The sequence below is a fragment of the Myodes glareolus genome, chromosome 10 (genome assembly GCF_982192425.1).
Source record: "Myodes glareolus chromosome 10, mMyoGla1.1, whole genome shotgun sequence".
In the NCBI taxonomy this organism is placed as follows: domain Eukaryota; kingdom Metazoa; phylum Chordata; class Mammalia; order Rodentia; family Cricetidae; genus Myodes; species Myodes glareolus.
The window spans coordinates 87,075,884-87,101,973 of record NC_142035.1 but is presented as its reverse complement, the minus strand read 5'-3'; the positions used below and the strand labels follow the sequence as shown (position 1 = coordinate 87,101,973).

The 26,090-nt window shown below is 39.8% G+C and overlaps 1 protein-coding gene across 12 annotated transcripts in view; it reads left to right on the top strand.

Moving 5' to 3' along the window:
* The window catches only part of Ambra1 (autophagy and beclin 1 regulator 1), a 199,516-nt gene that overhangs the window by 85,875 nt on the left and 87,551 nt on the right, over positions 1-26,090 (top strand). For 7 of the 12 annotated variants that reach the window (XM_048428441.3, XM_048428439.3, XM_085696569.2 and 4 more), the window contains 4 exons: positions 2,072-2,158; positions 6,940-7,116; positions 17,041-17,121; positions 17,831-17,931. In XM_048428441.3, coding sequence (XP_048284398.1) covers positions 2,072-2,158; positions 6,940-7,116; positions 17,041-17,121; positions 17,831-17,931 — 446 coding nt within the window. The remainder of the gene's footprint in view (positions 1-2,071; positions 2,159-6,939; positions 7,117-17,040; positions 17,122-17,830; positions 17,932-26,090) is intronic. The other 5 variants (XM_048428450.3, XM_048428446.3, XM_048428451.3 and 2 more) reach the window with 3 other exon arrangements.

Here is a 26,090-nt window from a genome sequence, read left to right as displayed (position 1 = left end):
GTTCAGAATAAAACGTTTTTGCTGGGCTTTGTGAAACATGTCTGTAATCCCAGCATTTTGCAGCCAGAGGCAGAAAAATATCTCACTGTACACCAGCATGGACTATAGACCCTGTCTTAATAACAAAAATAAAAACTGTGCTGTTGCAGAGTAGAATGACTAAAGTAACAAATGCTGTACTGTGTTTTTTAAACCACTGAAAAGGATTCTAACAGATTTTCATGTGACAAATATTGTCAAATGACAAAATATTGAGGAAATAAACATGTTTTGCTTGATTTAAACATGACACAGTGTATATATGCATTGAGATACTGCATAGTACCCTGCTAATCTGTATGATTTTATGTATCACTTAAATAATGTTTTAAAAAGAGGAAATAAATTTACTGTATTAATAATTCACATTTTACCTACCTACCACAAACATTTTGTGGTTAAAAGATATAGACATGCCAGTATTTGTGTTGTGATGGTAGGAAAGACAAAAAGAAATATGCCAGTTAATCTGTCTTATAATATAAGATATATCCCAATTTATGTCATATTGGAATATGAAAAAAGTATGTTTTAGAATAATGATGTATAATATTCCTGCTGTTGCAAACAATGATATTGCCAGAGAGAAGAAATATTTTATTACTTCATTGGGTATATGGTATTCTTTCCATTTGGGTGCGGGAGTTGTTTGAAATGTCTCGGTCGAAAACATACATTAATGATTGGTTGTCCCAGGCAGGAAGGGTAAAGGATGGGGTGACAGTTGTTTCTGTCTTGGCTTTGACTGGAAATGCCATCATGGGCCAGTTGCTGGGATAGTGACTGCCCATGACTATACCTAAAGCCAGCTGGTTTTAATAATACTGAATTGTCTTAACTCAATTGGAAAAGAAGGGTAGCTGCTGTTCTTATTCTGCAGATCTGTTTAAGGAAGAATCTGGCAGGGAGCCTGAGACCTGTTCTGGGAGAGCCAGGCAAGATACTGCTGGGAGGAACAATATGCACTTTTTTTTTTTTTTCTGAGACCACTTCCTTTGAGATGTGTTCTCTGCTAGGAGTGTGACTGACTGCTGAGCGTATATGAGTTGGGAAGTAGTATGGTAGACCAGAAAGCCCCTGAAGCACACCTGTTAGCTGTGTGCCTTTGTTGTACATAAAGAGGGAAGTTCACTAAAGCTTAACCATGAAACTTCATTCAGAAGTCCAGATTTCTGGTTTTACAAAAACAGACAGACAGGGCAATAATACTGAGTCCAGCATGTGACTTAGTAATAATTGGCTGTAGCTTAGTGATAGGATCCTAATCTTCCTGTCTGCTGGTGGCCATTGCTCACCATGGCTACATGCAGTAGGCACTTGTTTCCTAGTTTGCCTCTGGAGGATTCAAAGCACTTGGAAATTGAGATAGGTCTTTATGGGAATCCTTAATAGTTGTGTGTCCTGGGCCTATGTATTTAAATCTCTAGTCTCAGTGTTCTTATATATGTAGTAATTCTTAACATCTTGTGGGTATGCTTGGGCCTGGTACCCAAAAAATTATAAAATGTGTGTTACTATCATCAGTTGAATTTATGATGGGGCTGGATGATAGAAGAAAAGAATTTTGCCAGTTATTAAGTGAGTCCTGGGTATACTCTTTCTCAAAAGAAGGGTGTGGTAGAGCAGGAGTGGAAAATGAGGGTATGTGGACTGACGGTGTGCAGAAGCCAGGATAAATGTGTGATGGTCTCTGTGCATGCCTCATTTTCCTCTTGTGTTGCTTCTAGCCTCCTGTTGTCTGCTGGAGGTACTGCAAAGAGATAGAAAATCATGTTTCTGATGCATTTGTGTGTGTCTTACCAGAGAACAGTATTCAGCATAACACAGTGGTCATATCCAGTATAGCAGCTATGTAGCTCTTCATTTATTAATATTTCCATATAGTTAGATTGTTGGAAGAGTAAGACCCTAGATAATAGGTGCTAGATGGCTGCAAAGGGGGATGTTATTTACCTCTCCCCCATTTCCCTTATGATTGACCTCTGAGTTGGTAATTGACAGGGATTATTGCCATTTTTTTAATCTCTGCTAGGAGGCTGCTGGAGTCTTCCCTCATTTCATTATCCCGTTATGATGGAGCAGGATCCAGAGAGCACCCAATTTACCCAGACCCAGCGAGGTAAGGCCAAAGTGAGAAATGGCACTAGGAGGGGGGAGGGGCGGCCCTTGGGGTTGCCAAGCTGGGGGAAGCCCCACTCGTGCCTCTCTGGTCCTGGTGCTCTTTTACTTTCCAGTTACAGTGTTAAGGCAGGTGTTTCAGGTGGTTGGGAATTGTTGCAGGTAAGTGCACAGCTTCTCTTGACAGAGGATTCTAACTGAGCTCTAGTCCTTTGGGACTCACCATCTGTCAGTAGGGTACTAAAGGGGAGTACCTGTGGAGGCCATAGGTGTTCTTTCCTGCTGCTTGAGAAGCTGTTGCCCATCAGATGGACAGCCAAAAAGAGAGCTAAAGTTTCAAACATTTTATTTATAGGGAAAATACTTAAATTTAGGATATCAAAAGGTTAAAAATCAAGTGTTTTGTTTGTTTGTTTGTTTTTCAAGACAGGGTTTTTCTGTGGCTTTAGAGCCTGTCCTGGAAGTAGCTCTTGTAGACCAGGCTGGCCTCGAACTCACAGAGATCCTCCTGCCTCTGCCTCCTGAGTGCTGGGATTAAGGGCGTGCACCACCAGTGTTTGGACACTATCCATAAGAAGAAATGAAGGAAGAATAATTGAATGAAATAAGTTGTCATTTTATTGAAATAATTGCTTTATACTGTTTTAGAAGACAATTGAAACATTATTGAAGACTGTGTGTGTAGGGGGAGTGTTATATGCACATGTGTATTTGTGGTGTGGGTACATGTAGAGTCCAAGGGAAGACTTCTTCTGTTGTTCTCCAAATTATTGTTGTTAAATTATTATTAATTTTTTGAGGTAGTATCTCTTACTGAATTAGAAGCTTGCCATTATATCTAGTCATATGTATCTGGAATCTACCTGTCTCCCCCCTGCAGTGCTGGGGTTGTAGGTACCTGGACCATGCCCAGCTTTTACATGGGTATTAGAGTGTTGAACTGAGAGATCCTTTTGCTTTTACAGCGAGCTCCCTCTCCAAATATTTTATTTCCCTGATCCTGAAATTTTTAGAAGTTGGGGTGGGAGAGGACATTTTTTTATATGAGTTTAAGGAACTGTCCTGAATTCCCTGGTGCTGGTGATGGTGTTAATAACAAAACTAAGGTTGTTGTTGTATTACATTTATCAGGAGAAAGGAGCCCTGTGTGGTTGTCATAGTTGGATTTGATGACTGTTAGAGATCTGAAAAGGGCTAACTTGACTATTATTTCTCCCAAGATACTAGTAGAAAATAAACTTTCTGTGGCCCTCTTACTTTGTTTTCCATATCCTAGAATTAGCAAATCCAAGGATCTAAACAGTAGAGAAGAGAACTTTAAAAATAGGCAGGCAATTCAGATAGGGACTGGAGCAAGGGCATTTACATCAGCCTCCAGTTATGTTGGAGAATGTCTATGCCCTTGGGAAGGGAAAGCAAACTCTCTCATTTCTCAGACACTCAGCACAGCTTCCTGCTATGAAGTAGTTTCTTCTCAGACTGACCATGGCAGTGCTCACCTCTAATCCCAGCAGTCGGGAAGCAGACACAGGGGGATCTCTGTGAGTTTGAGGCTGGCCTGGTTTGCATAGTGAGTTTCAGGAATACTAGGACTATATAGAGGGACTGTGTATGTAATGTATCTCAAAAAAAGAAAAGAAAAGGGAAAAACAAACAAACAAAAGTTTCTTTACAGACAGCAGTAGGAATCTTATCCTCAGAAATTTGAGACTGGGAAACTTCAATGATTGATTTCTCAACAAGCTGAGTGCACAGCCTGTGTTGACCTGTTAGTCCCTGCACAGCCAGTGAAGACTGCCCTCAGACTTGTACCTTCCTGCCTCCTCCTCGGAGTGCAGAGATCACAGCTGTTGTCCTTTCTTAGAAGCTCATATTTATTCCTACTCTAATTTCTTTACTAGCAAAGGGTCAAGAAGCAAGGCTTCCTAAACACTTAAGTTTTTCACTTGGAATACTTTGTGGGTGTTTTGAGAGTGCTCCAGCTCCTCAGCAGGAGGGTATTTGTTAACCTTCTCTTTACATATTACTTCATTTCTTTTCTTCTCTTAGTTATGTTCTTGTATTATGGATAGGTCAAGGCTTTTATGGGACATTTTCCAAAGTATGCAGAAACCTAGTTTCCCCCTAGATACATAAGAGGCAAAGTCTATGATGTCAGAAACCTCTCCTCCTCCTTTATTTATTTATTTGTAACCACTGATAATGTAGTTTTATAGTTTAGGAAATTCATATAGTAAAATTAAACAACTTGAGAGTTAATGCAATGCTGTACACACAGGGTAGTCTTTATTCATTATCACCAGTAACATTTCTACCACAGATATCAGTAACAATACATTTTTTACTATTATTTCTGGTTGTCCATAAATCTGAGAAATGGGTACACTTTGGCCTCGTCCAGATCAGTTCTCTTGAAAATTTTCCTCCTGTTACTATGTATTTTCTTTCCTGGTCTGATTCCTTTGAATTTAATCCAAGTTTGATTTCTGCTGGAAGATTTTGATATGTTAGCTAGCAATAAGAACAGCACAGAAACACTCACTTCTGTCCAAATTTTGGTGTTCAGTGATTGAATGCTTGGCAACAGGTGCCCAATGAGTAATGAAAATACCACGAGATGAGGCTTTGTGGAAATAGTTCGAGTTTTTCCATTATTTTGGTCCAGGCTTCTGTTTCTGTATATCTCATGCCCATCTACTGTACAAAGGTAATTTAGATTTTGCATGCTCAGTGTAGCATATTATTTTAATCTAGAAACTTTGAGTTCCAATGATTACCAACCACCTCCTTGGAAATTCCATTTGATGACTGCCCTGAAGGACAACTTTAATAGACCCCATTGAAGTTGACTACAAGACCTCTTTTGGCCTAGGAAGGTAGAATTCCTGAGAACAGTGTATCAAAGGTTCTGAAAGTCATACTGCAAGATGTTTGCAGTTTTGGAAATGACTCTCCTACTAATATAAATTGCTCAACTGGCCTCAAATTTGCAAGTCTCCCAGCCATAGTTTAAGCAATAAATATTTTTCTATGATTTAGATACAGTTATTCTCAGTCAGTTCTTTAATATTCTCAATAAAAACAAAACACTTCTCTTTTTAATATCCAAACTTCATTTAAAAAAAATCTCCCAGGTTTGTGGCTCTAGGTTTGTAACTTAAGGTTTATGTTTTTGTTTTTCCTTAAATACAGAAATATTTTTATATACATAATAATATGTATGTATATATATGTGTATATACACACACACATATTCTCTTTCTATAACCCTTTCTCTACCTTAAAACTTTCTTTTAGAAGAGTTTCCTTATGAGTAGATAGAGATGATTGTTGTACACACACACACTTTAAACTTTTGAGACAGGGTGTCATAGCTCAGGCTAGCCTCAGACTCATGTAGCTGGAACTGACCTTTAATTCCTGATCCATCTGCCTCTGGATTCCTAGTCTTGAGGTTATAGGCATGTGTCACTGTGCCCAGCCAATTATTCTTCTTAGTGGCCTCATAGTGTTCCTCTCTGTGGATGTAATTAATTTGATCTGCTGCTGGGCTTCTGGGTTGTTTCCCAGGTTTTCCCAAATGATGACAGCAATGCAAACAACCTTTCTTGTGTATACATCCGTATTCTTCTGTAATGTCCTAGACTTGGATCATTGTGTGTTCCTCAAATTTTAAGTCTTGCAATTGGCTTAGCAGTCACTTAACATTATCATATAAGAAATTTTTCTTCTGTTCTCACATGTTCTCAGTTTGTAGCCTCAAATTATAGAACAGTTTTGTAAGACAGAGGAAAACTTTAAGAAGGGGGAAATGTGGACAATCGTGTGATATATTAGAAATTGTTAGAGAGCTGGGCAATGGTGGCGCACACCTTTAATCCCAGCACCCAGGAGGCAGAGGCAGGTGGATCTCTGAGTTTGAGGCCAGCCTGGTCTACAAAGCAAATTCCAGGACAGGCTCCAAAGCTACAGAGAAACCCTATCTTGACCACCCCCCACCAAAAAAAATGTTAGCAAGCTTTAAGGCAGGTCCTTGGTTTTAGCTGGTGTCTAGACTGATGGTTCATTGAAACCCTAGCAAGGGAGATGTCGCCTCCATTGCTGTAGTTCTAGGGATAGGAAATTCTTTTCTCTATCAGGTTCTTCTGTTCTCCCAAATGCACAGTGACTCTCAATCCTTGTCCTGAATGCCTTTCTGTGCACAAATGCCTATGATATGTGAGGGAAGGAAATACCAGTTTCAAAGAGGTGATCATAAGGAACTAGGCGGAAGCTGGAACTGTGTGTTTGAAGAAGGAAGTACTGGTGAAGACCCATGAGTGTCTTTATTAATCATCTAAGTATTATCCTCTTCTGGCCTGTTTTCTTATCTGTAAATGACCAGACTTGATTACTAAGGTCTCTTTCATTTCTTAGATTTTGTGGATTGATAAGGAGCAAGGAAGAACTATTTAAGGACACCCTGGAAAGCTAAGCCAGGTTCCATAGAGGCTAAGATAGAAGAAAGGCCCAGTGCTAATCCTCTTGGGAAGGGGCCACACTTGATCAGGAGATGACTGATTACACTGCTATTGGCCTTGTCTTAGAACAGAAGCATTGGTGATAATCTGGTATACATTATTCAGCAGCACAAACCTCCTGGTCACTTAAACAGCCTGTTATTTTTGTGTATCCAGAGTTTGTCTCAGCAGGGAGATGCCATGGGAGAGCTGTCTTTACTGTCTTTCACAGTATTCCCCAAATTAGTGCTAGTTTGTGTTTGTCCATCTCTGTCTCTCTCAGATTATCTCCTGCTGCATACTACGCCCAGAGGATGATCCAGTATCTCTCACGGAGAGACAGTATTCGTCAGCGCTCCATGCGCTACCAACAGAATCGTCTTCGTTCTTCCACCTCTTCTTCCTCAGACAACCAGGGTCCATCAGTAGAGGGAACCGACTTGGAATTTGAGGACTTTGAGTAAGTATATTCTCAGTTTGCTTCCTTCCTCTTTTTCCCATTCTGAGAGTGCTTCCAAGTTGGCCACTGCTTTTGTAGCAGTGGTGAGCATTCTTGCTCCCAGTCCTTAAGTTATTGCTTATGAGTTGCAAGCTGAGATAAGGAGCAGAGAGAGAGGCCTCCTGACCCCAGAACACTCATGTTTCTGGCAGATGCATTGCTGAATCACCAGAGCCTTTGGGAAAAGACATCCCATTGGGCCCCCGGCCTGAGTGGGAAAGAATGACTGCTGCTCTCCTGGCCACACTTGTATCTCCTTGTGGCCTGCATGATGGAAATGCTTCTCTTGGGCTGTCTTCAGAGGACAAAGGAAGCAGGAGCCCTATTCTCCTAACTGGAGTAGATGTGAGGACTAAGTTTCATTTTAAATATTAGATTTCCTTAAAGTGAATCTTCTATCTCAGTAACCTCAATAAACTTAATTCCTTAAGGTCTAACTCTTTTGCCTCAACTTAATAGTCTTCTTGTTCCTAGCCCCACCAGTAATTCTTTGAATGTCACCTTTTAGACACTCAGAGGGATTACTGGGAGGACCAGGAACACGACAGTAGCGGGTGGAGGAGTGACCGCTTTATGCTGCTGCCACCCTTTTCCCCACTGCAACCTCAGCTGAAGCTGATGCCACTGCCTCTTCTTCCTTCTTGCTTGCTTGCTTCCTTTCTTTTGTTGGTGTTATTGTTCTTTAATGGGGTAGGGATGAGGCCAAATGAGCAGGATCAGCCCCAGACTTCAGAGTCCATGCTTTCCAACCTCACTGCAGAGTTTTGCCTTGGACATTCTATTCCTGACCTCCTAACCATTTGTCGTATTGCCAGCCTGAAACTGGGTTTTCCTGCCTTGTATTAAATTAGACATTTGGCTTTTGTTTTGATTTTTTGTGTTTTGCTGTTCTTTAATATGCAAAAGAAAAAGAAGCATTTCCTTCTCCTTTTTCTGATAGCATTATTCGAGTATTAGCACACCTTAGTAGGTCTGGGATCTTAGGAGTTCTTACCTCTTCCTCAACCACGTCCCTCTGGTCAACTGCATGGATATATCCCCATAAGCTATCTTGTAATAGAGCTCTATGGTATATCTGATCCCTTTGCAGAAAGGACTAGGATAAAGTGAAACAACCATTGTGCTGCTTGACTTCCTGAGGTTTTTGGTGAACACACTAACATTTGGGAAGCAAAAGGAAAAACATAGATTGGTCTGAAAAAGATTTAAATGTTCAATAAATGCAAGAGTAGCATGAAGCAGGTGTGTGGTGGTCCTGTATCAGCAATCACTGAAGAAGAACCCATCACCTCTCTGACCCTCAGCCTGTCCTCCTGGGCAAGACAACTGCATATAGCAGTGAAGTGAGCCAGACAGGTGCCTGTAATGACATATGTTGTCTTGGGGATGTAATAATTTTTCTAGCACCAGGTTCACTCAGGGAAGTGGTTTAAACATATATGCTAATGGACTTTGGATATAGTTCACCTGCTTAGCATGTGAGGTCCTGTGTTGGATTCCCTGGTACTGTAAACACATACACACAGTGAGGAGGGGGTTGTGGAGGAGGAAGAGAGAGGAAAGGGAGAAACGTATATACTGAGGTTACTGATGTTGCAGTGCTGCTGAAAAACTTGGGTGACTTTAGCTCATTTATCATATAGTGCTCTGGGAGTCAGGCTTCTGACTGCCTAGCTTCTTCCCATGCGTGCTTAGAAGTCTAAGTTATCTGTAACCAGTGGTGTAATGTGGGGATCATGCCTTTCAGCTGTACTCTGCCTCGTGACTTGTCCTTCATAATGGAGTTCTGGGTTAGTTTAAAATGTTCTGTTCTCATTTTACCTTCCCTTTCTTCTGATGCCACCTCCTCGCTCCCCCCTTCCTTCCCCCTCGATTTTCCTCTGTCAGACTGCCTTCTGTGTGTGCTTCCCCAGCCCACCTGTGCTCTCATCGTCTCCCTGGGCTTCAGCATGACCTCGTTTTACATTGTCTTCTTTATCTTTCCTTCATCAGCTTACCAGTGTTCCCCCGCCAGGTGCCTTTATTAGCCAGGGTTAATTTCCCCAATGCCCCACTCATAAGTCTTTCCCTAGATGCTTGCCTTTTGAAGGAATGTACTTCTGGTGCAAACCATAATCTACCTTAACATGAGTAGTCCAGGTCTTCTAGTGAAAAAGGTTGATACTGACCTGCCATTTGTTCCTTCTTTTTCTAGCTCCTCTGTCTTCCTCCTGGTCCTATAAGCTGGTCGAGTACTGGCTGTAGTTGCTCCTTTCAGTCTCTAGTTTTCAGAAGAGGGAAGAATGAGCCCAGGGAATGGAACACCTGTCCTAACTTATTTGCCATAATCCTTTCCTCAGCTTTGATATTGATAGTAAGGGTGTCAGTTTCTAAATTAATTTTTATCTTTCATGTGTGGGTGTTTTGCCTGCATTTATGTCTGTGTACCACTGTTTATCTGGTCTCCAAAGAGATCAGACAAGGGTGTCAGGTCTCCTGGAACTGGAGTTACAGACACTTGTGAGCTGCTATGTAGGTGCTCAGACTGAACCTGAGTCTCCTGGAAGAGCAACAAGTGCTCTTAACTGCTGAACTGTCTCTCTAGCCCTCAGAAAAAAATGTGGGTGTATGTGGGGGGTAGTGGTTATATAGTCATAGTTTATAGTTATTTTAGTACAGAGGAGCAGGTAAGGTTTATGTGATCTGAAATCTGCCTAATAGGACACCTTTGACAGATACTGTTCTATTGTGTTTCCATACCTTCTCAGCACATCACGGTCCTGCCTATGGGGCCTTACATAGGCCTCTCTACTCTCCCTTTTTCTAAGTCATAGATCCATTTTACTCTTCTTTTGAAATTTTCATTCAGATGTAAAAAGTCGCCAAAAACCAAATCATGTTTTCTTTGGTTCTCTTTTATCATCAATTGAATAAAAGGAATAAGCTACTATAGTATATTTTTTATATATATATAGTTGTTATCAACTTGTGTTTATAGTATGTCTGCCAAAGTGTCAACTTCATATCTATATATGTATATGTACTAATTTATGAAGTAGCCATACTTACATAAAATCTAGATTATTTACATATGCTTTTACTTAGAGATAATAGATTTAAATTTTTTTTAATCCTCATAATGACCAAACAACAGGGTTAATAACTCTATCTTATGTTCTCTGACTGAGGATATTGCCATATCAGAGATATCTTAGATTAGAGAACAGAAATCTGTATATTTATTATCTTCAGATATACTAAGCCCTTCAACAGTGATGCACAATCATATTTGGGCTCTTTCATACATTTTTTTGTGGAAGAAGACCTTTCCAACTTATCTTCAGGAAAGATAAGGAAAAGAAGGAAAGATAAGGAAAGTTGGTCAGGTTAAATTTTCTATTCTTTGTAGTCTGGATTGGTGGCCTTCTTCCTACGCAAGCATTTTCTCCTGCCATTCATCTCTGTCTGGGGTAAGGATTGAAATGGCAGGATCCCAGTGTTTATCAAAATATACAAACAGGACATCCAGAAACCTGCTGTCAGCAGGTCTATTCTAAAGTCCTCAGCCAGCTGTCTTCGCATAAAAATATTTACAAGCAGGGTGAAAGTGTGTCTGCCCATTGACATTACTGTCTGCTGTGTTAGAGCTTAGACCGCTTTCTTGAATGTAGATATTATATAAGCATAGCGAAGCTCTTACTTTAATTTTCACCTTCCCTTTAGATAAGCGGACAGGTGACTCTTACAGAAAGACCAAGAATAGTGCTTTGTTCCAGTAGTTACTAAGGTCTGCAGGAGAAATAGTGTGTGTATTTATTCTACTCTAGTTAGTCTTTAACTTTTAATTAAAAAAAATTATTAGAAAGAGAGTGGGTTCCGAAGCTACAGAGAAACTGTCTCGAAAAACCAAAAAGAAAGAAAGAGAAAAGAAAAGAAAAGAAAGGGTCTGGGCCTTGTTGGTGCACGCATGCCTTTAATCCCAGCACTTGGGAGGCAGAGGCAGAGGTGGATCTCTGTGAGTTCAAGGCCATCCTGAGATATATACCACATTTTAGGACAGTCAGGGCTACATAGAGACCTTGTCTCAAAAAAAAAATTGTTTAATAAAGAAATGGATCCAGGTGATGATGGTGCATGCTTTTAATCCTACACTCGGATCTCTGTGAGTTCAAGGCCAGCCTGGTCTACAAAGTGAGTTCCAGGACAGCCAGAGCTGTTACACAGAGAAATGTTGGAGAGACAGAAGCAGAAACAATGTTCTTCTTTATCTCCTTCCACTGTGGGATCTGGAATTCAAACTGAATATCTGGCTTTTGAGAAAAACACTTTTACATGCCAAACTATTTCAGTGACCCTGGATTCTAGTTAATTTTACACCTTTTTCTCTCCTCTCCCCCTCCCCTTTGTTGTTTTTGTTTTGTTTTTGTTGTTCAAGACAGGGTTTCTCTGTGTAGCTTTGGAGCCTATTTTGTAACTTGCTCTGTAGCCCAGGCTGACCTCAAACTCACAGAGATCCGAATGCGGGATTAAAAGCATGTACCATCATTATCTGGATCCTTTTCTTTATTAAACAAGTAGTCATAATCCTTGGTAAAGAAGTAGTATTCATATAGGTAGATATTTTATAAATATATTGAGGCTTGACAAGTATCAAATTGCACTTTGTGTGTAGTGGGGGACAGCTGTTATTCAGTGTTTCCACAGCCGACTCTTAACAGCCTTGGTTAAGGAAGCCTACTTTGACAAGTGTAATGATGTAGAAGAACAGGCTGGGGAACAAGTCCTGCTCTCCAGGGCTGACGTCTGATGGCAAAGGAAACTGTTTAATGCTGGCACTTCTTTTAGCCCTGAGGTTCTTGGGAACTCTCTTGGTGTTAACTGCCTTAGAATGTTTTCCTTCATACTCAGCAAAGAGAGAGTAATGAAAACTCTCAGGAAGTGAGGAGACCTCTATTGGAGAAGGCTAGTTGATACTTGTCAAGTCTCAATATGTTTATAAAATATCTACCTATATAAATACTACTTCTTTACCAAGGATTATGACTTGTTGCTTAGAAATGTGTAACAATGCCTGGTAGCTTTAGAAATCCCACTCTTCCTGAGCAAATAAAGTACATATGAATATTTAATTTGGGCAATGGAGAAGAAGAGGTGAAGAGGAGAAGAAGTAGAATATATCTAGATTGTGCCTGGGCTGAACATGGGGAAATACAGAAGAAATGAATTTAAACACCCAGGAGGTACAAGGAAGAAGATATTACCACTTAGATTTATGTTTGTTTTATCAGAAAATGCACAATAAGAATATAAATTTGCATAATGTAGGCAAATGAAATTAGGAGGTAGAAAAAGGGAGGACAAGAATTTGTAAATGAGAATTATCTTATATTAGTATTCATTCCTTGGAGAAAAAGGAATGCTGTTTTGGGGAGACCTGTACTGTTATTACAGGAAATATCAACTGGAACAAAAGTTCAAACCCTGTGTCAGTGCAGTCCCTGGAAATGCAGACTGGGCCTCGGTTTCCAATAGCAGCCTGGGAGAAAAGGACTTGACCAAGATCAGTGTGCATTCAGAGATAGGAATGCAGACTCTGCCTTTACTGTCTGCAGAGGAGTAGAAGCATAAGTAAAGGGAAACATGGTATTTGCTTTTAGACAAGGGTTTTTTTTTTTTTTTATCAACTGTACTGTCAGAAAGACAATGGCCTTTTGAGCTTTTTGATGCAAGAGATTTAGTTCCCAAGGCTCGGGTCAGAGCTGTTTGTCACTGAGGAACAATGACAACCTGTCTGTCTGGTCAGGGCTCAGACAACCGTCTGTAGGTGTATTTTTTCATTCCTTTAGATTATGGTTTTTCTTTGAGGCCATAAATCCTAGACATTTAACAGAATTGCCGCTGTGTCTCTCCATTTTTCTGGAGATTCATTGTCTTTTATTAACACTTGTCTTAGAAGCTTGTTTGTAGGATGTTTCTTTATAAAGTCATTTGTAACAAAATTTTATCCTCCCCCCCCCCCCCAGTTCTCCCAGATACCCCTTAGAGAGTTAATCAGAGATACACAGAGTTCAACAACTGGGAAAGCCATTAATAATGCAGACAGTTTCTTTCCTGCTGGCTTAAAGGCAGCTTCTGGCTGTTACAGTTGATGAAGATTTCTCGGGTGTTCCCTTAAAAAGTACTCCTCCTTGGTAGAGAGACAGCACTAACATTTGTGTACTCTTTTCTTCACTTTTTTCCCATTAAAGATTGTTAGTTATTTTATGGTAGAGCCCAGTACTTAGCAATCACCAATACTGCTAAGGTCAGCCTGCAGGGTCTGCTCATTTGGCACCATATTCAGTCTCTATGTGACGTCTTTCACTGCCTTCTAGCTCATGCAGATTGCTTTCTGTCGAGCTGTGTTAGCTCCTAGTCTTCTGAATATGTCATTATTTTAAGTGTTTCTAATTCCTTTGGTCTTTTACTGGAACTCTCTTACCATTATCTCGTTCTCCCAAATTTCCTATGCACTGAAATTTGTTTTCCCATCACCAGTCATCTCCAAACCCCCTTCTTTATAAGCAATAAAATCAGTTGTTCTTCCCACTTCAAGCTTACTTGAAACTGCCTTTCTCTGTGAATTTTGTATGCTGTACCGATTTTTTTCCCCCGTCTCATCACCCAATTTGGCTTTTGGTCATTCTGATCATTGCTATCTTGACACGTTCTTCTTTTCAAGGTTTTTCCTGGTTAGTAAGCGTTTGAGCTGCTTGTTTGTTGTGCTATTTTCTCTTAGAGGATTTTGCTTGTTTCTCCCTCAGACAGTATTCATTTGTATGTTTCCCACGTTTCGTATTTCCCTAATTGTTCTGGTTCTTGTCCTGTTGTTTTCCTGTTGCTAGGCTTATCTGCATGTTATTGAGATGCTGTTCAGGTCCTGCTTACCCATCCTTACCCAAGATGCTAAGATGCAGACCAACATAGACATCTCTACTCACTTGTATGTTATTCTTCTGTGGTGCCATCCATTTGAGAGTTTGCTTACATCTGAGCCAGCTTTGCCTATTGTCTGTCTCTGTTTGGTGATGGGGTCTCAGTGTGCAGCCCAGGCTGGCCTCAAACCTTTCAATCCTCATACTTCAGCCTCCTGAATGCTGGGATCACTATATGTGTGTCACTATACCTGACTTGAGGCTATTTTTATTCTCCTTTATATATCACATTTCAATAATCACCAGACATTTTAGAGCTATTACCCCTGTATTTTAGCCCCTTTCTCTTTAATTTGTATGTATGTTAGTGTTTCTACATTAAATTACTTACTATTTTAGCTCTCTGTCATTTAAAATGGAAAAATACAGTTTTTAGGTTTTAAAACAGCGCAAAGGGGTTTGTGCTGTGTATTGTAGGGTCAGGCTTCTCCCCACTCACTGTTGTCACTTGTCATCTCTCACAGCTTTATGTCATCTTAAAGCTTTGGCACCTCACTAGTACTGTGTAGTGCCCTGCCCTTTCCATCTGTTAGTCCCAGACTGTATTCCGTGTACCAGAAGGGGATGGATCTGTGGACGTGTAGAAGCATGTATCAGATCCCAGAGCTATGGGACAGAATCTGCCTGGTAGTGCTGCTTTTTAGCTTTGTTTTCAGTCTTCCTGAGGCCTGGGCCTCTCTCTGTTCTTTCCCCAGGACACCTTTAAACTTTAAAATGTTTCTAACTCCTTTCATGAGAATTTGTTACATTCAGTGATAAATGCAAAACAGTGAAAAGCTATCATGACTTTAGTTGTACTTTTAAATTGATTAATACTTTAACTGATCACAGCCACATATTTGAAAAATAACAATATGTTTAGTTTGAGAGCTATCTTGTTTGTTTAATAATCAGCTTCTTTGTGTGTATATGGGAAGAGCTCCGCAATCATTCCATTTTATTGGTTAGCCACTTCTAATGTATTTGTGTATGTCCATGCTTGTCCGTGGTGTATGTGTGTGTGGACTTGGCTTGAAGTTGATGCTGAGTATCTTTCTTGATTGCTCCTTCACTTAATTTATTAAGGCAGGGTCTCTTAATGAACCCAGAGCTCCCCGATTCTGGCTATCCTAACTAGATAGCCAGCTTTCTTTGGGGATCCCCTGTCTTCCTCCTAGAATTACAAACTGTTTCCATGACAGCCCAGCTTTTATATGAGTTCTGGGAATCAGAACATCAGTTTTGGTGCTTACATGGCAAACTTTATATACCGTGATCCATCTTTCCAGACCCCCATTCCTCTTATAAATTTTTACCCTACCTTCCTTTTTTCTGCCTCTGTAATCTTACATCTTTCTCCTTGTCTTTTCTTTTATCCCCAGAGTTTCAAGTCAACAAAATACAATATCTTAGGAAAACAGTAGCACACTTTTTTGTTTGTTTGTTTGGTTGGATTTTTTGAGACAATGGTTTCTCTGTGTAGCTTTAGGGCCTGTCCTGGAACTCACTTTGTAGACCAGGCTGGCCTCAAACTCACAGAGATCCACCTGCCTCTGCCTCTCGAGTGCTGGGATTAAAGGCATGTGCCATCAACGCCTGGTGGTGTACCTTTTCTTTAGGGGGAAAAAACACAAATACTGACTTCTAATGGATCAGCTTCCAAGTAGCCTTAATAATGATTGCTCTTAATGCTCAGAAGCCCATCCTACCTAACATAAAACCTTTAAAGACTTGTTTTTGGTTGGTACAACTTCCCAGTGGGCCACTTAAAAGCCAAAATGTTACTTTATCTTTGGTTCCAGGACTAGTTTGAAGATTATTTCATTGATATGAAGGTAATCCAAAGAGAGAATTCAGATGTCCCAAATCAGGCTCTCAAAGGTTCATTTATTTCCTGGAGTTGTTTAAGCAGCTCATTAGTTGCTCAGCCCAGCCCATGCCCTTTGGCTTATTGTTTCTTTGATGTGTTGGAAACTTAAGCCACGTAAAGTCCCTCCCCCCCCCCTTTTTTTTTTTGTAGAAAGCAGTGAAACACAGTGGAAAGAGCCCAAGGTTTAAGTCAGTTCTTCCTTAAATCCTCAGTCACATTCTTGCCTGTGACCTTGGATGTGCCTGTCTGATTCTTAGTTTCTCTGTGTAAAATCAGACTGGTAATACCTCATGGGATAGCTAGAGAGATTTAAGTAGAACAACATTAGCAACATTTGAACTAACTTAGCAGGTACTTCATTTTATTAGTGTTGTTTCAATAATCTATAGTTTTTTAAAAAACTCAAATGACTTGGTTTAGGAGTGTATTTACTAATATTTTTCATCACTGTCAACTTTTCAGTTTTTCAAAGAAAGAACTGAGGATTTTTTTCTTGTTCCTGTTTTTCTGCCTGCTTGCCCTTTTTGTAATACTAAAGAATGAGCCAGGTAGGCAAGGACTGTGCCACTGAACTGCGTCTCTGTCTCCCCAGCCTCAGTCTCTATCAGTCTCTCTTTCTGCCAAGGGAATCTGATGAAGAAAAAGACATTCTTGGACCAGATGTGGTGGTGCACACCTTTAGTTCCATACTCTGGAGCCAGGGACATGTGGTTCTCTATGAGTTTGAGATCAGCCTGCTCTACATAGTGAGTTGTGTGACAGCTAAGACGTAGAGTGACCCTGTCTGAAAAATTAAAGAAAACAAAAAGACATTTTTTGTTTGTTTTTTAAAAAAGGCATTCTTATATAACCTTTTCAGATCCCAAATAACTTTCAGATATTTCAGGGTTCAAAGAGTATATTGACTCAAGAAAATTCTTTAGAACTACTTGAGGGTACTAACTAGTTAGCCAACGGATGACTACTGTCTTTGAGCATCTCTCCTGAGTGTAGCAATTTAGTTTGCAGATGCTTATGTTGGATGGCAGGTGAGTGATTTTGCTTCAGTCATTGTCTAATGTGTAGTCTCTCTGTTTTCTCCAGGGACAGTGGTGACAGATCTAGGCACCGAGCTCCCCGCAATGCCAGAATGTCTGCACCTTCACTTGGACGCTTTGTCCCAAGGTAAGAACTGGGTTTTAAGCATAGAAGGATCCTTGATGAAAGCCTAGGATTTCATTTTTGTTTGGTTTAATTGGGCCTTGACACATGCTAGAAAAGTATTCGGTCACTGAGCCACACCACCCAGACCTTTAGAATTTAGCTTAACCTCTGACTTTTGGTTTTTCTATATATGAAGAGTCTGTATTCTAGTCTGCCACCTAAACATTTTATGGGAGATAGTTAATCACAGTACATAGAAATATGACACCAAGAGTATACTACTCAAATGTAGAAGTCTTGTACAGTCTCACTATGTAGCTCTAACTGGCCTGGAACTCATTAGACCACGTTGGCCTGGAAGTCATAGAAATCTGTCAGCCTCTTCTGTGAGTGCTGGGATTAGAGGCATGTGTGTGCCATCATACCTGGCTAGCTTTACTTTATAAAAAGGATGGTAACAAGTTACAGATTTACAAAAGGACAAATCCTGTGGACTTTTTTTTTTTTGTACCTTTTTTTTTTATAGGTTAGTGCATCCTTTAGGCTATATTGTGTTACAATTTATGTTCCTGAGCCCAGTCTGACCTTGAATTTATAATCCTCATGCCTTAGCCTCCCAAGTGTTAGGTTTCTAGTTGTACACTATTATACCCAGCCTTACTTAGCCAATGACTTTGAGACTCTGTGATCGTCTGTAGTTGACTTCTCACTTGTGATTCCCTTCTTACAGGCGTTTTTTGCTGCCTGAGTACTTGCCTTATGCTGGGATTTTTCATGAACGTGGGCAGCCTGGCTTGGCTACTCACTCTTCTGTTAACAGGGTCCTAGCAGGTAAGGAAACATTTCTTTGGATTTTAAAATTGTGAAAGGCAGGAAGCTAAAACTTCTTCCTCTTTCCCCTCTTTTAATATGGTAGTCTCTTAGCGTCTGTCTGAACATCTGTTGGGTCCTATATGCAGTTTTTTACTTCCAGGCAAGAATCAGTAGGGATGAGACACTGTTTCTCCTGTTTAGTTCCTTCAGGCCTTTTTGTAAAGAAAGAAAAAAAAAAGGAAGGAAAATTTTTAAACCTTCCATATCTTAATATATGTAACCAAATTCTGGCTGTCTATACTTTTTAATTGAATGATAAAGGTATCTTATTCATGTTTCAGTTGTTGAGATACTCATGACGAGATCCTGTGATTTTAATTAAGAGCTTAATACATACCTCTCTACCTCTTTGCTTTGCCAGCACATGAAGATTCCATTGCCTGGAATCTTATGAGGACGGAGGAGGGGAGAGACTTGTGGAGCCTGCTTAGAACTCCACATTGCAAAAAATAGGCTAGGCAGATGCTGCTGAGGTGGTTTATGATGAGTGAATTCCTCAAGTGACCCATGCTTTGGGGCTCTGAGGCACGATGGGACCAGGTTCTGGGACATGTATGCAGCTACTTCTAGACAGTATCCAGAAAAGGGAACAAAGCAGAAATCTTTTTTTTTTTTTTTTTTGTGGTGAAGGTTGTTTCCTCATTACATTTTTGCCCCCTTCCCATCACTTTCACTGCCAACTTATAAAAATTATGTCTGAAAATGTATAAAACTTCAGTTGTATTAGACATATCTTGAAAAGGTCTTTGATTAGAAAATTTTAAATAGCACTCTGTTTCCTTAAAACCTGGGTCATGTAATGATTAAAGGTAGAAAGGCAGCTGGTGGGGGCTGGAGAGATGGCTCATTGGTTAAGACCACTGGCTTTTCTTCTGAAGGACCTGGGTTCAATTTCCAGCACCCACATTGCAACTCACAACTGTCTGTAACTCCAGTTCCAGCGTACCTGACATCTTTATACAGATATACATGCAGACAAAACACCAATACACATTTAAGAAAAATAAAAGAAAAAAGGCAGCTGATGTGAAGATGACCCTGCAGGACCATGAAAATGTTGTATGCTATTTGCTTTGTTTTAGGCTTCTTTTTCTTTCTTTCTCTCTCTCTTTCTTTTGTTTTTCTTTTTCTCCCTTCCTTCCTTCCTTCCTTCCTTCCTTCCTTCCTTCCTTCCTTCCTTCCTTCCTTCCTTTTTTTATTTTTTATTTTTTGTGGGTATGGGGTGGGGGAGCAACACAGTCTTACAATGTACCCTAGCCCTGGAATTTGCTATGGAGACCAAGCCGACCTCTCCCTCCCAAGTGCTGACGTCACAGGTATAAAAGTGTGCAACCCCAAACCCTGATATTTTAGGGAACTTTGTTTTGAGACAAGGTTTCACTTGTATCCTTGACTGGCTTAGAATTTACCATGAAGACCAGGCTTGCCTTGAACTTAGAGATCTGCTTGCCTTTGCCCCCAGAGGCTGGGATTAAAGACCTGAGCCACTAGGCCTAGCTTTGTTTTAGTATTTTAAGAATACTGCTGTGGCAGCTGCCAGTCCATGGGAAATGGTCCTCCTCAAAGTAATGCCTTTGACTTAGCATCAAATTCCTTTTTTTAAAAGAAAAAAATCTATTTGTTTATTATGTATACAGTAGTCTCAGTATGTTTTCTCCATGTATGCCTGCAGGCCAGAAGAGGGCACCAGATCTCATTACAGATGGCTGTGAGCCACCATGTGGTTGCTGGAAACTGAACTCAGGACCTTTGTAAGGGTAGACAGTGCACTTAACCACTGAGCCATCTCTCCAGCCCCAAGCGTCGAATTTTCAAATGCCACAGCGCTCAGGCATTTCTCTGCCAGACACTGGAACTTCATAGACCTTATCTCCAGTCAGCAGTCAAAAGAGGGCTCGGGCTCTGGACCTAGTTGTTAAAGAGAGTGGATTTGTGCCCCTCTTTGCCTGACACTGCTGTGTGGCTTAGCCAAAGGCTTGGGAAAGATAACCACTTGCTGCTAGGCAGTGATGCCAAAGGGCTCCTCTGCCCCTTCTTTGTGCCAGACATCTGCCTCTAGCACTCAGCATGGCACAGCAAAATCTGTTTCCTGTGTGTGTGTGTGTGTGTGTGTACACAGCTGCATAGTTTATTTCCGTTCTGCCTTTGCTCTAGTAATTCTGTACCTTTGCTTTTCATTCCCTACTTTCTGACCAGTGTCTAGGGTGCTTGTTCTAGCATTTTATCGGTTGTGTATAGGTATGACATCTACTGAGAGAATTTATCTATCAAATGATTGTAAATACCACCAAGAGAAGGAAGTCTAGACTTCTAGAACCTCATGCCTGTGTTAGCAGTTGTTTCTATTCATCCTTAGTATTTGTTTCCTCAATAGCAATATGAATATGCCTATTGTGACTTCCTATGAAGCTGTCTTCATGAGTACATACTTGGATGTTCCTCCACATTCTGTTAACAGCTGTGTCACTTTTTTTCTTTATCTTTCCTTTAGAAAACTGCAGCACTATACTAGTAATAGCAACAAAAATCCAAGGGTGTATTACTTACTATGTTCTAGGAAGCGTTTTAAGTTCTTTAGGAAAGTTTTGTTTCAATCCTGCAGTAGTTCTGAGACAACTGGTATTATATAATGAGTGTTTGAGGGAATACTGGTGACTCTGGACAGGCCTTAGCCATAAAGCTGGAAAGTAAAGGAGACAGGACTGAGCCCAGGCAGTGGCCCCCCAATACTTACACTCCAAGCTACTTTCCTAGTCTGCCATCCCATAGTTATTTTAAAAAGACAAAGCAAGCCGGGTGGTGGTGGCACACGCCTTTAATCCCAGCACTTGGAGGCAGAGGCAGGTGGATCTCTATGAGTTCGAGGCCAACATGGTTTACAAGAGCTAGTTCCAGGACAGGCTTCAAAGCTTAAAAAAAAAAAGTAGAATTCCTTTTCCAAGAACTTTTTACACAGAAGACATTTCTGTGCCTTTCGGGCTCCCAAGGATCTTTCACTGACCTTCAGAGGTTTTTTGTTTGGTTGGTTTTGGGTTTTTTGTTTTGTTTTGTTTTGTTTTTCCCACTTTTTCTGTTTTAAATGATGGTTCCTAGGCATGACCCTTTATATCTGAGTGGTGCTTGCTGAGGGAAATCTTATAATTAATCTTATTAATAGCTTTTTATTTTGGAGCCTTCTTCTCCTGGATAGATGTTTTTGTTTTTTTTTCTCAAACTTGCTTGTGATCGTGTAATTAAGGTGCTATAATAATGGCTTTCAAGAGTGTAAGTGAAATTGTTTTTTTAATTTTCCTGGAAAAATACTTTCTCTTGTGATTGCAACAAGATTGTGGTGGTCTCAAAACAGTTACATTTGGAAATACTTATTCTGAAATTGTTCCAGTGCAAGCAATGTTCTGGGCTAGAAGGCTGAACAAATAGAATCCCTGCCCTCCCTAAGTCTTGGTGGTAGATCATGCCTTAAAGTGCTGCTCATTTTTTGGTTCCAAACATAAGTAGAACCTCTGTATGGGGAGTGACTTTTTGCAGAAAAATTTGGCAAATGTAGAAGGATAAAACGAGCACACAACTGCAGCTTTAGGATTTGTGACCAGTACTGTGGTGACAAGTGAGTCTCTATTCTATCAGTAAAAGTAAAAGTAGATTTGTGCAAAATTGAGATCCTTTTAATCTGCTTTCTCCCACCAAAGCCTGAAAGTGATTGTAGACAAATGAAGCCATTGCACGAGAGTGCTAGTAGGTTGTTAATCTTTATCTCTTCTCTTTTGTCTTGGTGCAGTCTCTACAATTCTGTAGGTTCCTACTGGTCTCCAACCACCTATTAATGCAATGTAGCACAGATTCTGGACCCATGCATACTTAAAGAAATATATATACCCTTAAGTGCTATTGCATCTCTAACGCATATCTTGTAGCATTCTAGAAAGCTCTCCCAGCTTACTTTTTAGCAAAGAATGAAATGAAGGTTGCCCCAGCCTCGGTGGAGTAGGTGTATTCCTTAGTACTTTCCCTTACACTATCTCTGTAAACCATTGTTCCGACCCTGTGTAATAGATATTAGTGTTAGCATTTTTACCTGGCAGAGGAGAAAACTGAAGCTCAGAGAAGTTAAGTCGTTTGCCCAGCATAATATTAGGAGAAGGAAGAGTTGGAAGATTAAAACTGATCTGCCTAACTCTCTGTTGTGTGAGCCACTTTGCTTGAGTTCAAGTGGGGAGTATCTACCAAAAAATTCTTAAGCTTGTAATAGTTTTTGACATGTTTGAGGCCTCAGAGAAGTGAAATGAGAAGTCTTGGCATAGGATAGCTTCCTGTTAATTACTTGAACAAAAATCTTCTGAAGATAAGGTCTGAGTAATGTAGGGTATGTTATCTGCCCTGCATAATCCTCTTGACTTTCATCCTAATGAGCATCTGTTCCTGGCAGATGTGAGCCTGATGTACTTAATTCACTATTTTGATTAAAATCAATGGGAAGTGTCAGTTTTTTCTTGCTCTTACCCACAGGTCATTGGAATCTCGTCAGATGTCCTCGATTAGAGATGGCCTTGTGCCAAGTCATCTTTGTTTCTCCTTTTACACTTTAGTCCTTTGGTTCTCAACCTGTGGGTTGTAACCCTTTTGGAGTTGTTGAATGACCCTTCACTGGGGTCACATAAGACCATTGGAAAACACAGATAATTACATTATGACTCATAATAGTAGCAAAATTACAGTTATGGGGTCGCCTTAACATAAGGAACTGTGTTAAAGAATTACAGCATTTGGAAGGTCAAGAACCACTGGTTTAGTTGTTTAGGAGTACAGTTTTCTATTTTTACATACTTTTGACTGTTTCCATTTTCCTTTTTTTAAAAAAAACTCTTATTTAACTTTGGTGTGGCTTAAAAACATATTTTTTTTCAGGACCACCTTAAAAACATATTTTGTATGATTTCAGTTATTTTAAATTTATTGTAACTTGTTTTTTGCCTTAGCATTTGGGCTAACTGAGCAACCGTGCTTGTCCAGAATATATACTCTGTGGTGGTAGTGAAGCGCAGATGCTTGATTAATAGTGTGTTTTTGACATTGTCATTAGATGTATACATGTTCATAATTTTTATGTCCTCATGATGAATTAAAATTAACTCTCCTAAAATGCTTTTACTTTTGTATTAGTACAGTTAGTCCAACTCTTTCATGGTTTCTGATCTCAAATCTTTTTCCACCTTTCATTTTCAACTTAGTTGTTTTTTTGTGTGTGTGTATCTGTTTGTTTGCCATAGTTTCACTGTGTGGTTCATGCTGTCCTGGAACCTACACTAGCCTTGTATGCACAGGGAGCCTCCTGCCTCAGTCTCCCATGAGTAAGCCACTGTGACTTTTATTTACACCTTTTAAAAAAAAAAGCAAAAGAAAGGAATATTTTTGTACTTTAGTATTTGTTACTTGTTTGTCTGTTTATTATATGTATTGTGAGTGTGGATGTGCCTGTGCCATTTTCCATGGCACTGTCTAATACAGCTAGTGCACTCTCTGTGTAAGAGGACAGCTTTAAGATCTTGTTCTTTCCTTCTACCATGGTTCTGGGGATCGAACTAGAATTGTTAGGTTCACATAGTGAGTGCTTGTACTTGCTGAGTCTTCTAGCTGGTCCACATCTTGTTTTTCCTTGAGTCAGATAGTCTCTGTTTTTGGATTATTAGTTAATTCACATTTAAAATTATTGTGGATTTTTGTCTATTGTGCCTTTTTGGTGTTTGTTTTCTGTATCTTTAGTTTTTGTTTGTTTGTTTTGGGTCTCATTTCTCCTATAGTGACTTTGTATTACATGAATCTCATCTACCATGCTTTTACTAATTTTCAAAAAATAGTTTATTAGAATTTATGTGATATTTATACTGACTTGAATCTGGTAAGATAGGTAAAACATTGTCCACCATAGCTCTGTTGTTCCTTTTCCCTCTGTTGTACAGTCATTAAATCCAGAGATGTCACAGATACAACTTAATTGCTTTATGTAATCTTATGTTCTAAGCATCCTACTGTTTGTTGACTAGTTTAGGTAAGACAGAGCTATCTCCTTACAATAATTTGTTTTTTCTTATTAGCATCTTGTCTCCTTCACACACCATTTCTCATTTGATTATTTTTGTTCATTGAAACAGGGTCTCAATGTGTTGCCCAGCCTGACTTTACACTTGTAGACCTGCCTCAAATTGTCCAAGTACTGGAATTATGGATCCTGTATTGCCAACACTGGCATTCTTATTTCCAATAAAATACTAATGATCTCTCTTACATGTCTTCCACTTGCCTGGTTTGTTAGGAAGTTCCTATCAGGGTCTTTCTAGCCTGGTTTGGCCAACCTCAGTGGACATCTGCAGCCTTGGGCTTTCTGATTTTTAGAAATCATCCTAATTTGACGACCTGATATCAGCACAATTGTCTGGTACAACAGATTGCTTTGCTAGTCATTGTATACCAGCTCTGTGCTTTAATTATCAAATCTGGGAAGATGAGTGATAAAAAATTTAGTTGGGTCATCTCGGTATTAAGTACAAATAGGAATAAATACTGATTTACATTCTTTCTCTCTCTGCTCTGTTCCTGCCTGCAACCCTGGAGCTAGGGAGGTAAAGTGAGTAGCACATTCCAACTCAACATCAATTAAGGTGACTGTTTATAAGCCCAGATAAATGGACAATTAGTGGTCGTGGTACTAACTAGTACTGCCTTAATAATTAACCCAATTACCTTTCCTTCTGCTCCAGTGATGAAAGTGAGGATGTTAAAGCACTGGTTTGGTTGCCTAGAAATAGTAAATGGAGCACTCCTGAGAACACAGTCCCAGCTGCTGGCCAACACTAAGTAAAGCTTTTTTGCTTATTTGGTATGCACAGCCTTTGGCACAGTTACGTACTCTCTCAGCCCATCTCCCCAGAATCTTCTTAGAACACCAATAAAAGGTGTGCTTATTGAGAACCTGACATCATTCCCCATACTTCTTCAGGACGGAAAATATTGGGCTTGTCAATAAACTTTGCTGTCCCTTTAATATTTGACGCTTGGTTTTTCTAAGTGTTTCTCCCACAGCCCCCGCTACTTTACCCTGAGTCGTTTTGAAATGCACAGCGCTTTATGAATGTTTGCTGCTTAGCTGTTTCCAGGGCACTTGGGACGTTAGGAGAAAATTAAATGCCCTCGGGGAGCTTACAGTCTAACCAGGGAGTGACCTGATTTTGGTTTTCTGTGTTATTTTTGAGGGGTTAGGTTTTTGTTTGTTTGTTTGTTTTTTGTTTTTGTTTGTTTGTTTGTTTGTTTGTTCATTTGTTTTGAGCCCTGCCACTAAGAATATTAATGATTCCCCTAGAAGTCTTGTTGCCAATCCAGATAGGTTAGCTAACTACAACTCAGAACTGGACTTGTATAAGTGCTGTGTGACTTCTAGCATATTTTGAAAAAGCATGGATTGTGTCCCCTTTATTGTTTAAATGGGGCCTCACAGAAGTACATCTGCTATTTGGAGAGTAAATCTGTTTACAGGCAGGTTTTGGGACCTGACTGTTTTTGATTAAATATTCATTCTGCTCTTTTTAGAAGTTTAATCTTAGATAATTTGTTTAACTTTGGGGCTCAGGTTTCTAAACCTGTATTATGAACCTAAGAATAGGGTTTAGCATATAGGATTAAGGGTCAAATGAATTAACAAGTGAATCATTTCTAATCTGAAATTTTGAAATGCTCAAAAATCCAAATTTTTGAGCATCAATACAGTGCAGGGGTAAAACACTACCTTATTTCATGTATAAAATTATTTAAGGTACTGTATTAATTACCTTTAGACCATGTGTACATGAAGCATAAGTTTTAAATTTTTACTTGAGTCCCAATAACCCATAATCAAGGGAGGAAAGTCTGACATCCAGAATACTTCTAGGTCCAGAATTTCAGGTAGGGATAATAAGTTCCTATGTGTGAAGTACATAGACTGATACTGTATGACTCAACAACATTCAATTGATGAGTGATGCTCACTATCTGAGGGTTTTTATTGTGGCTTTATTGTTTGCTGATCTGCTTAGGTGGTTGTTTTTTGAGGTGGGTGTTGCCCTGTAGGCCATGGTGGCCTAGAG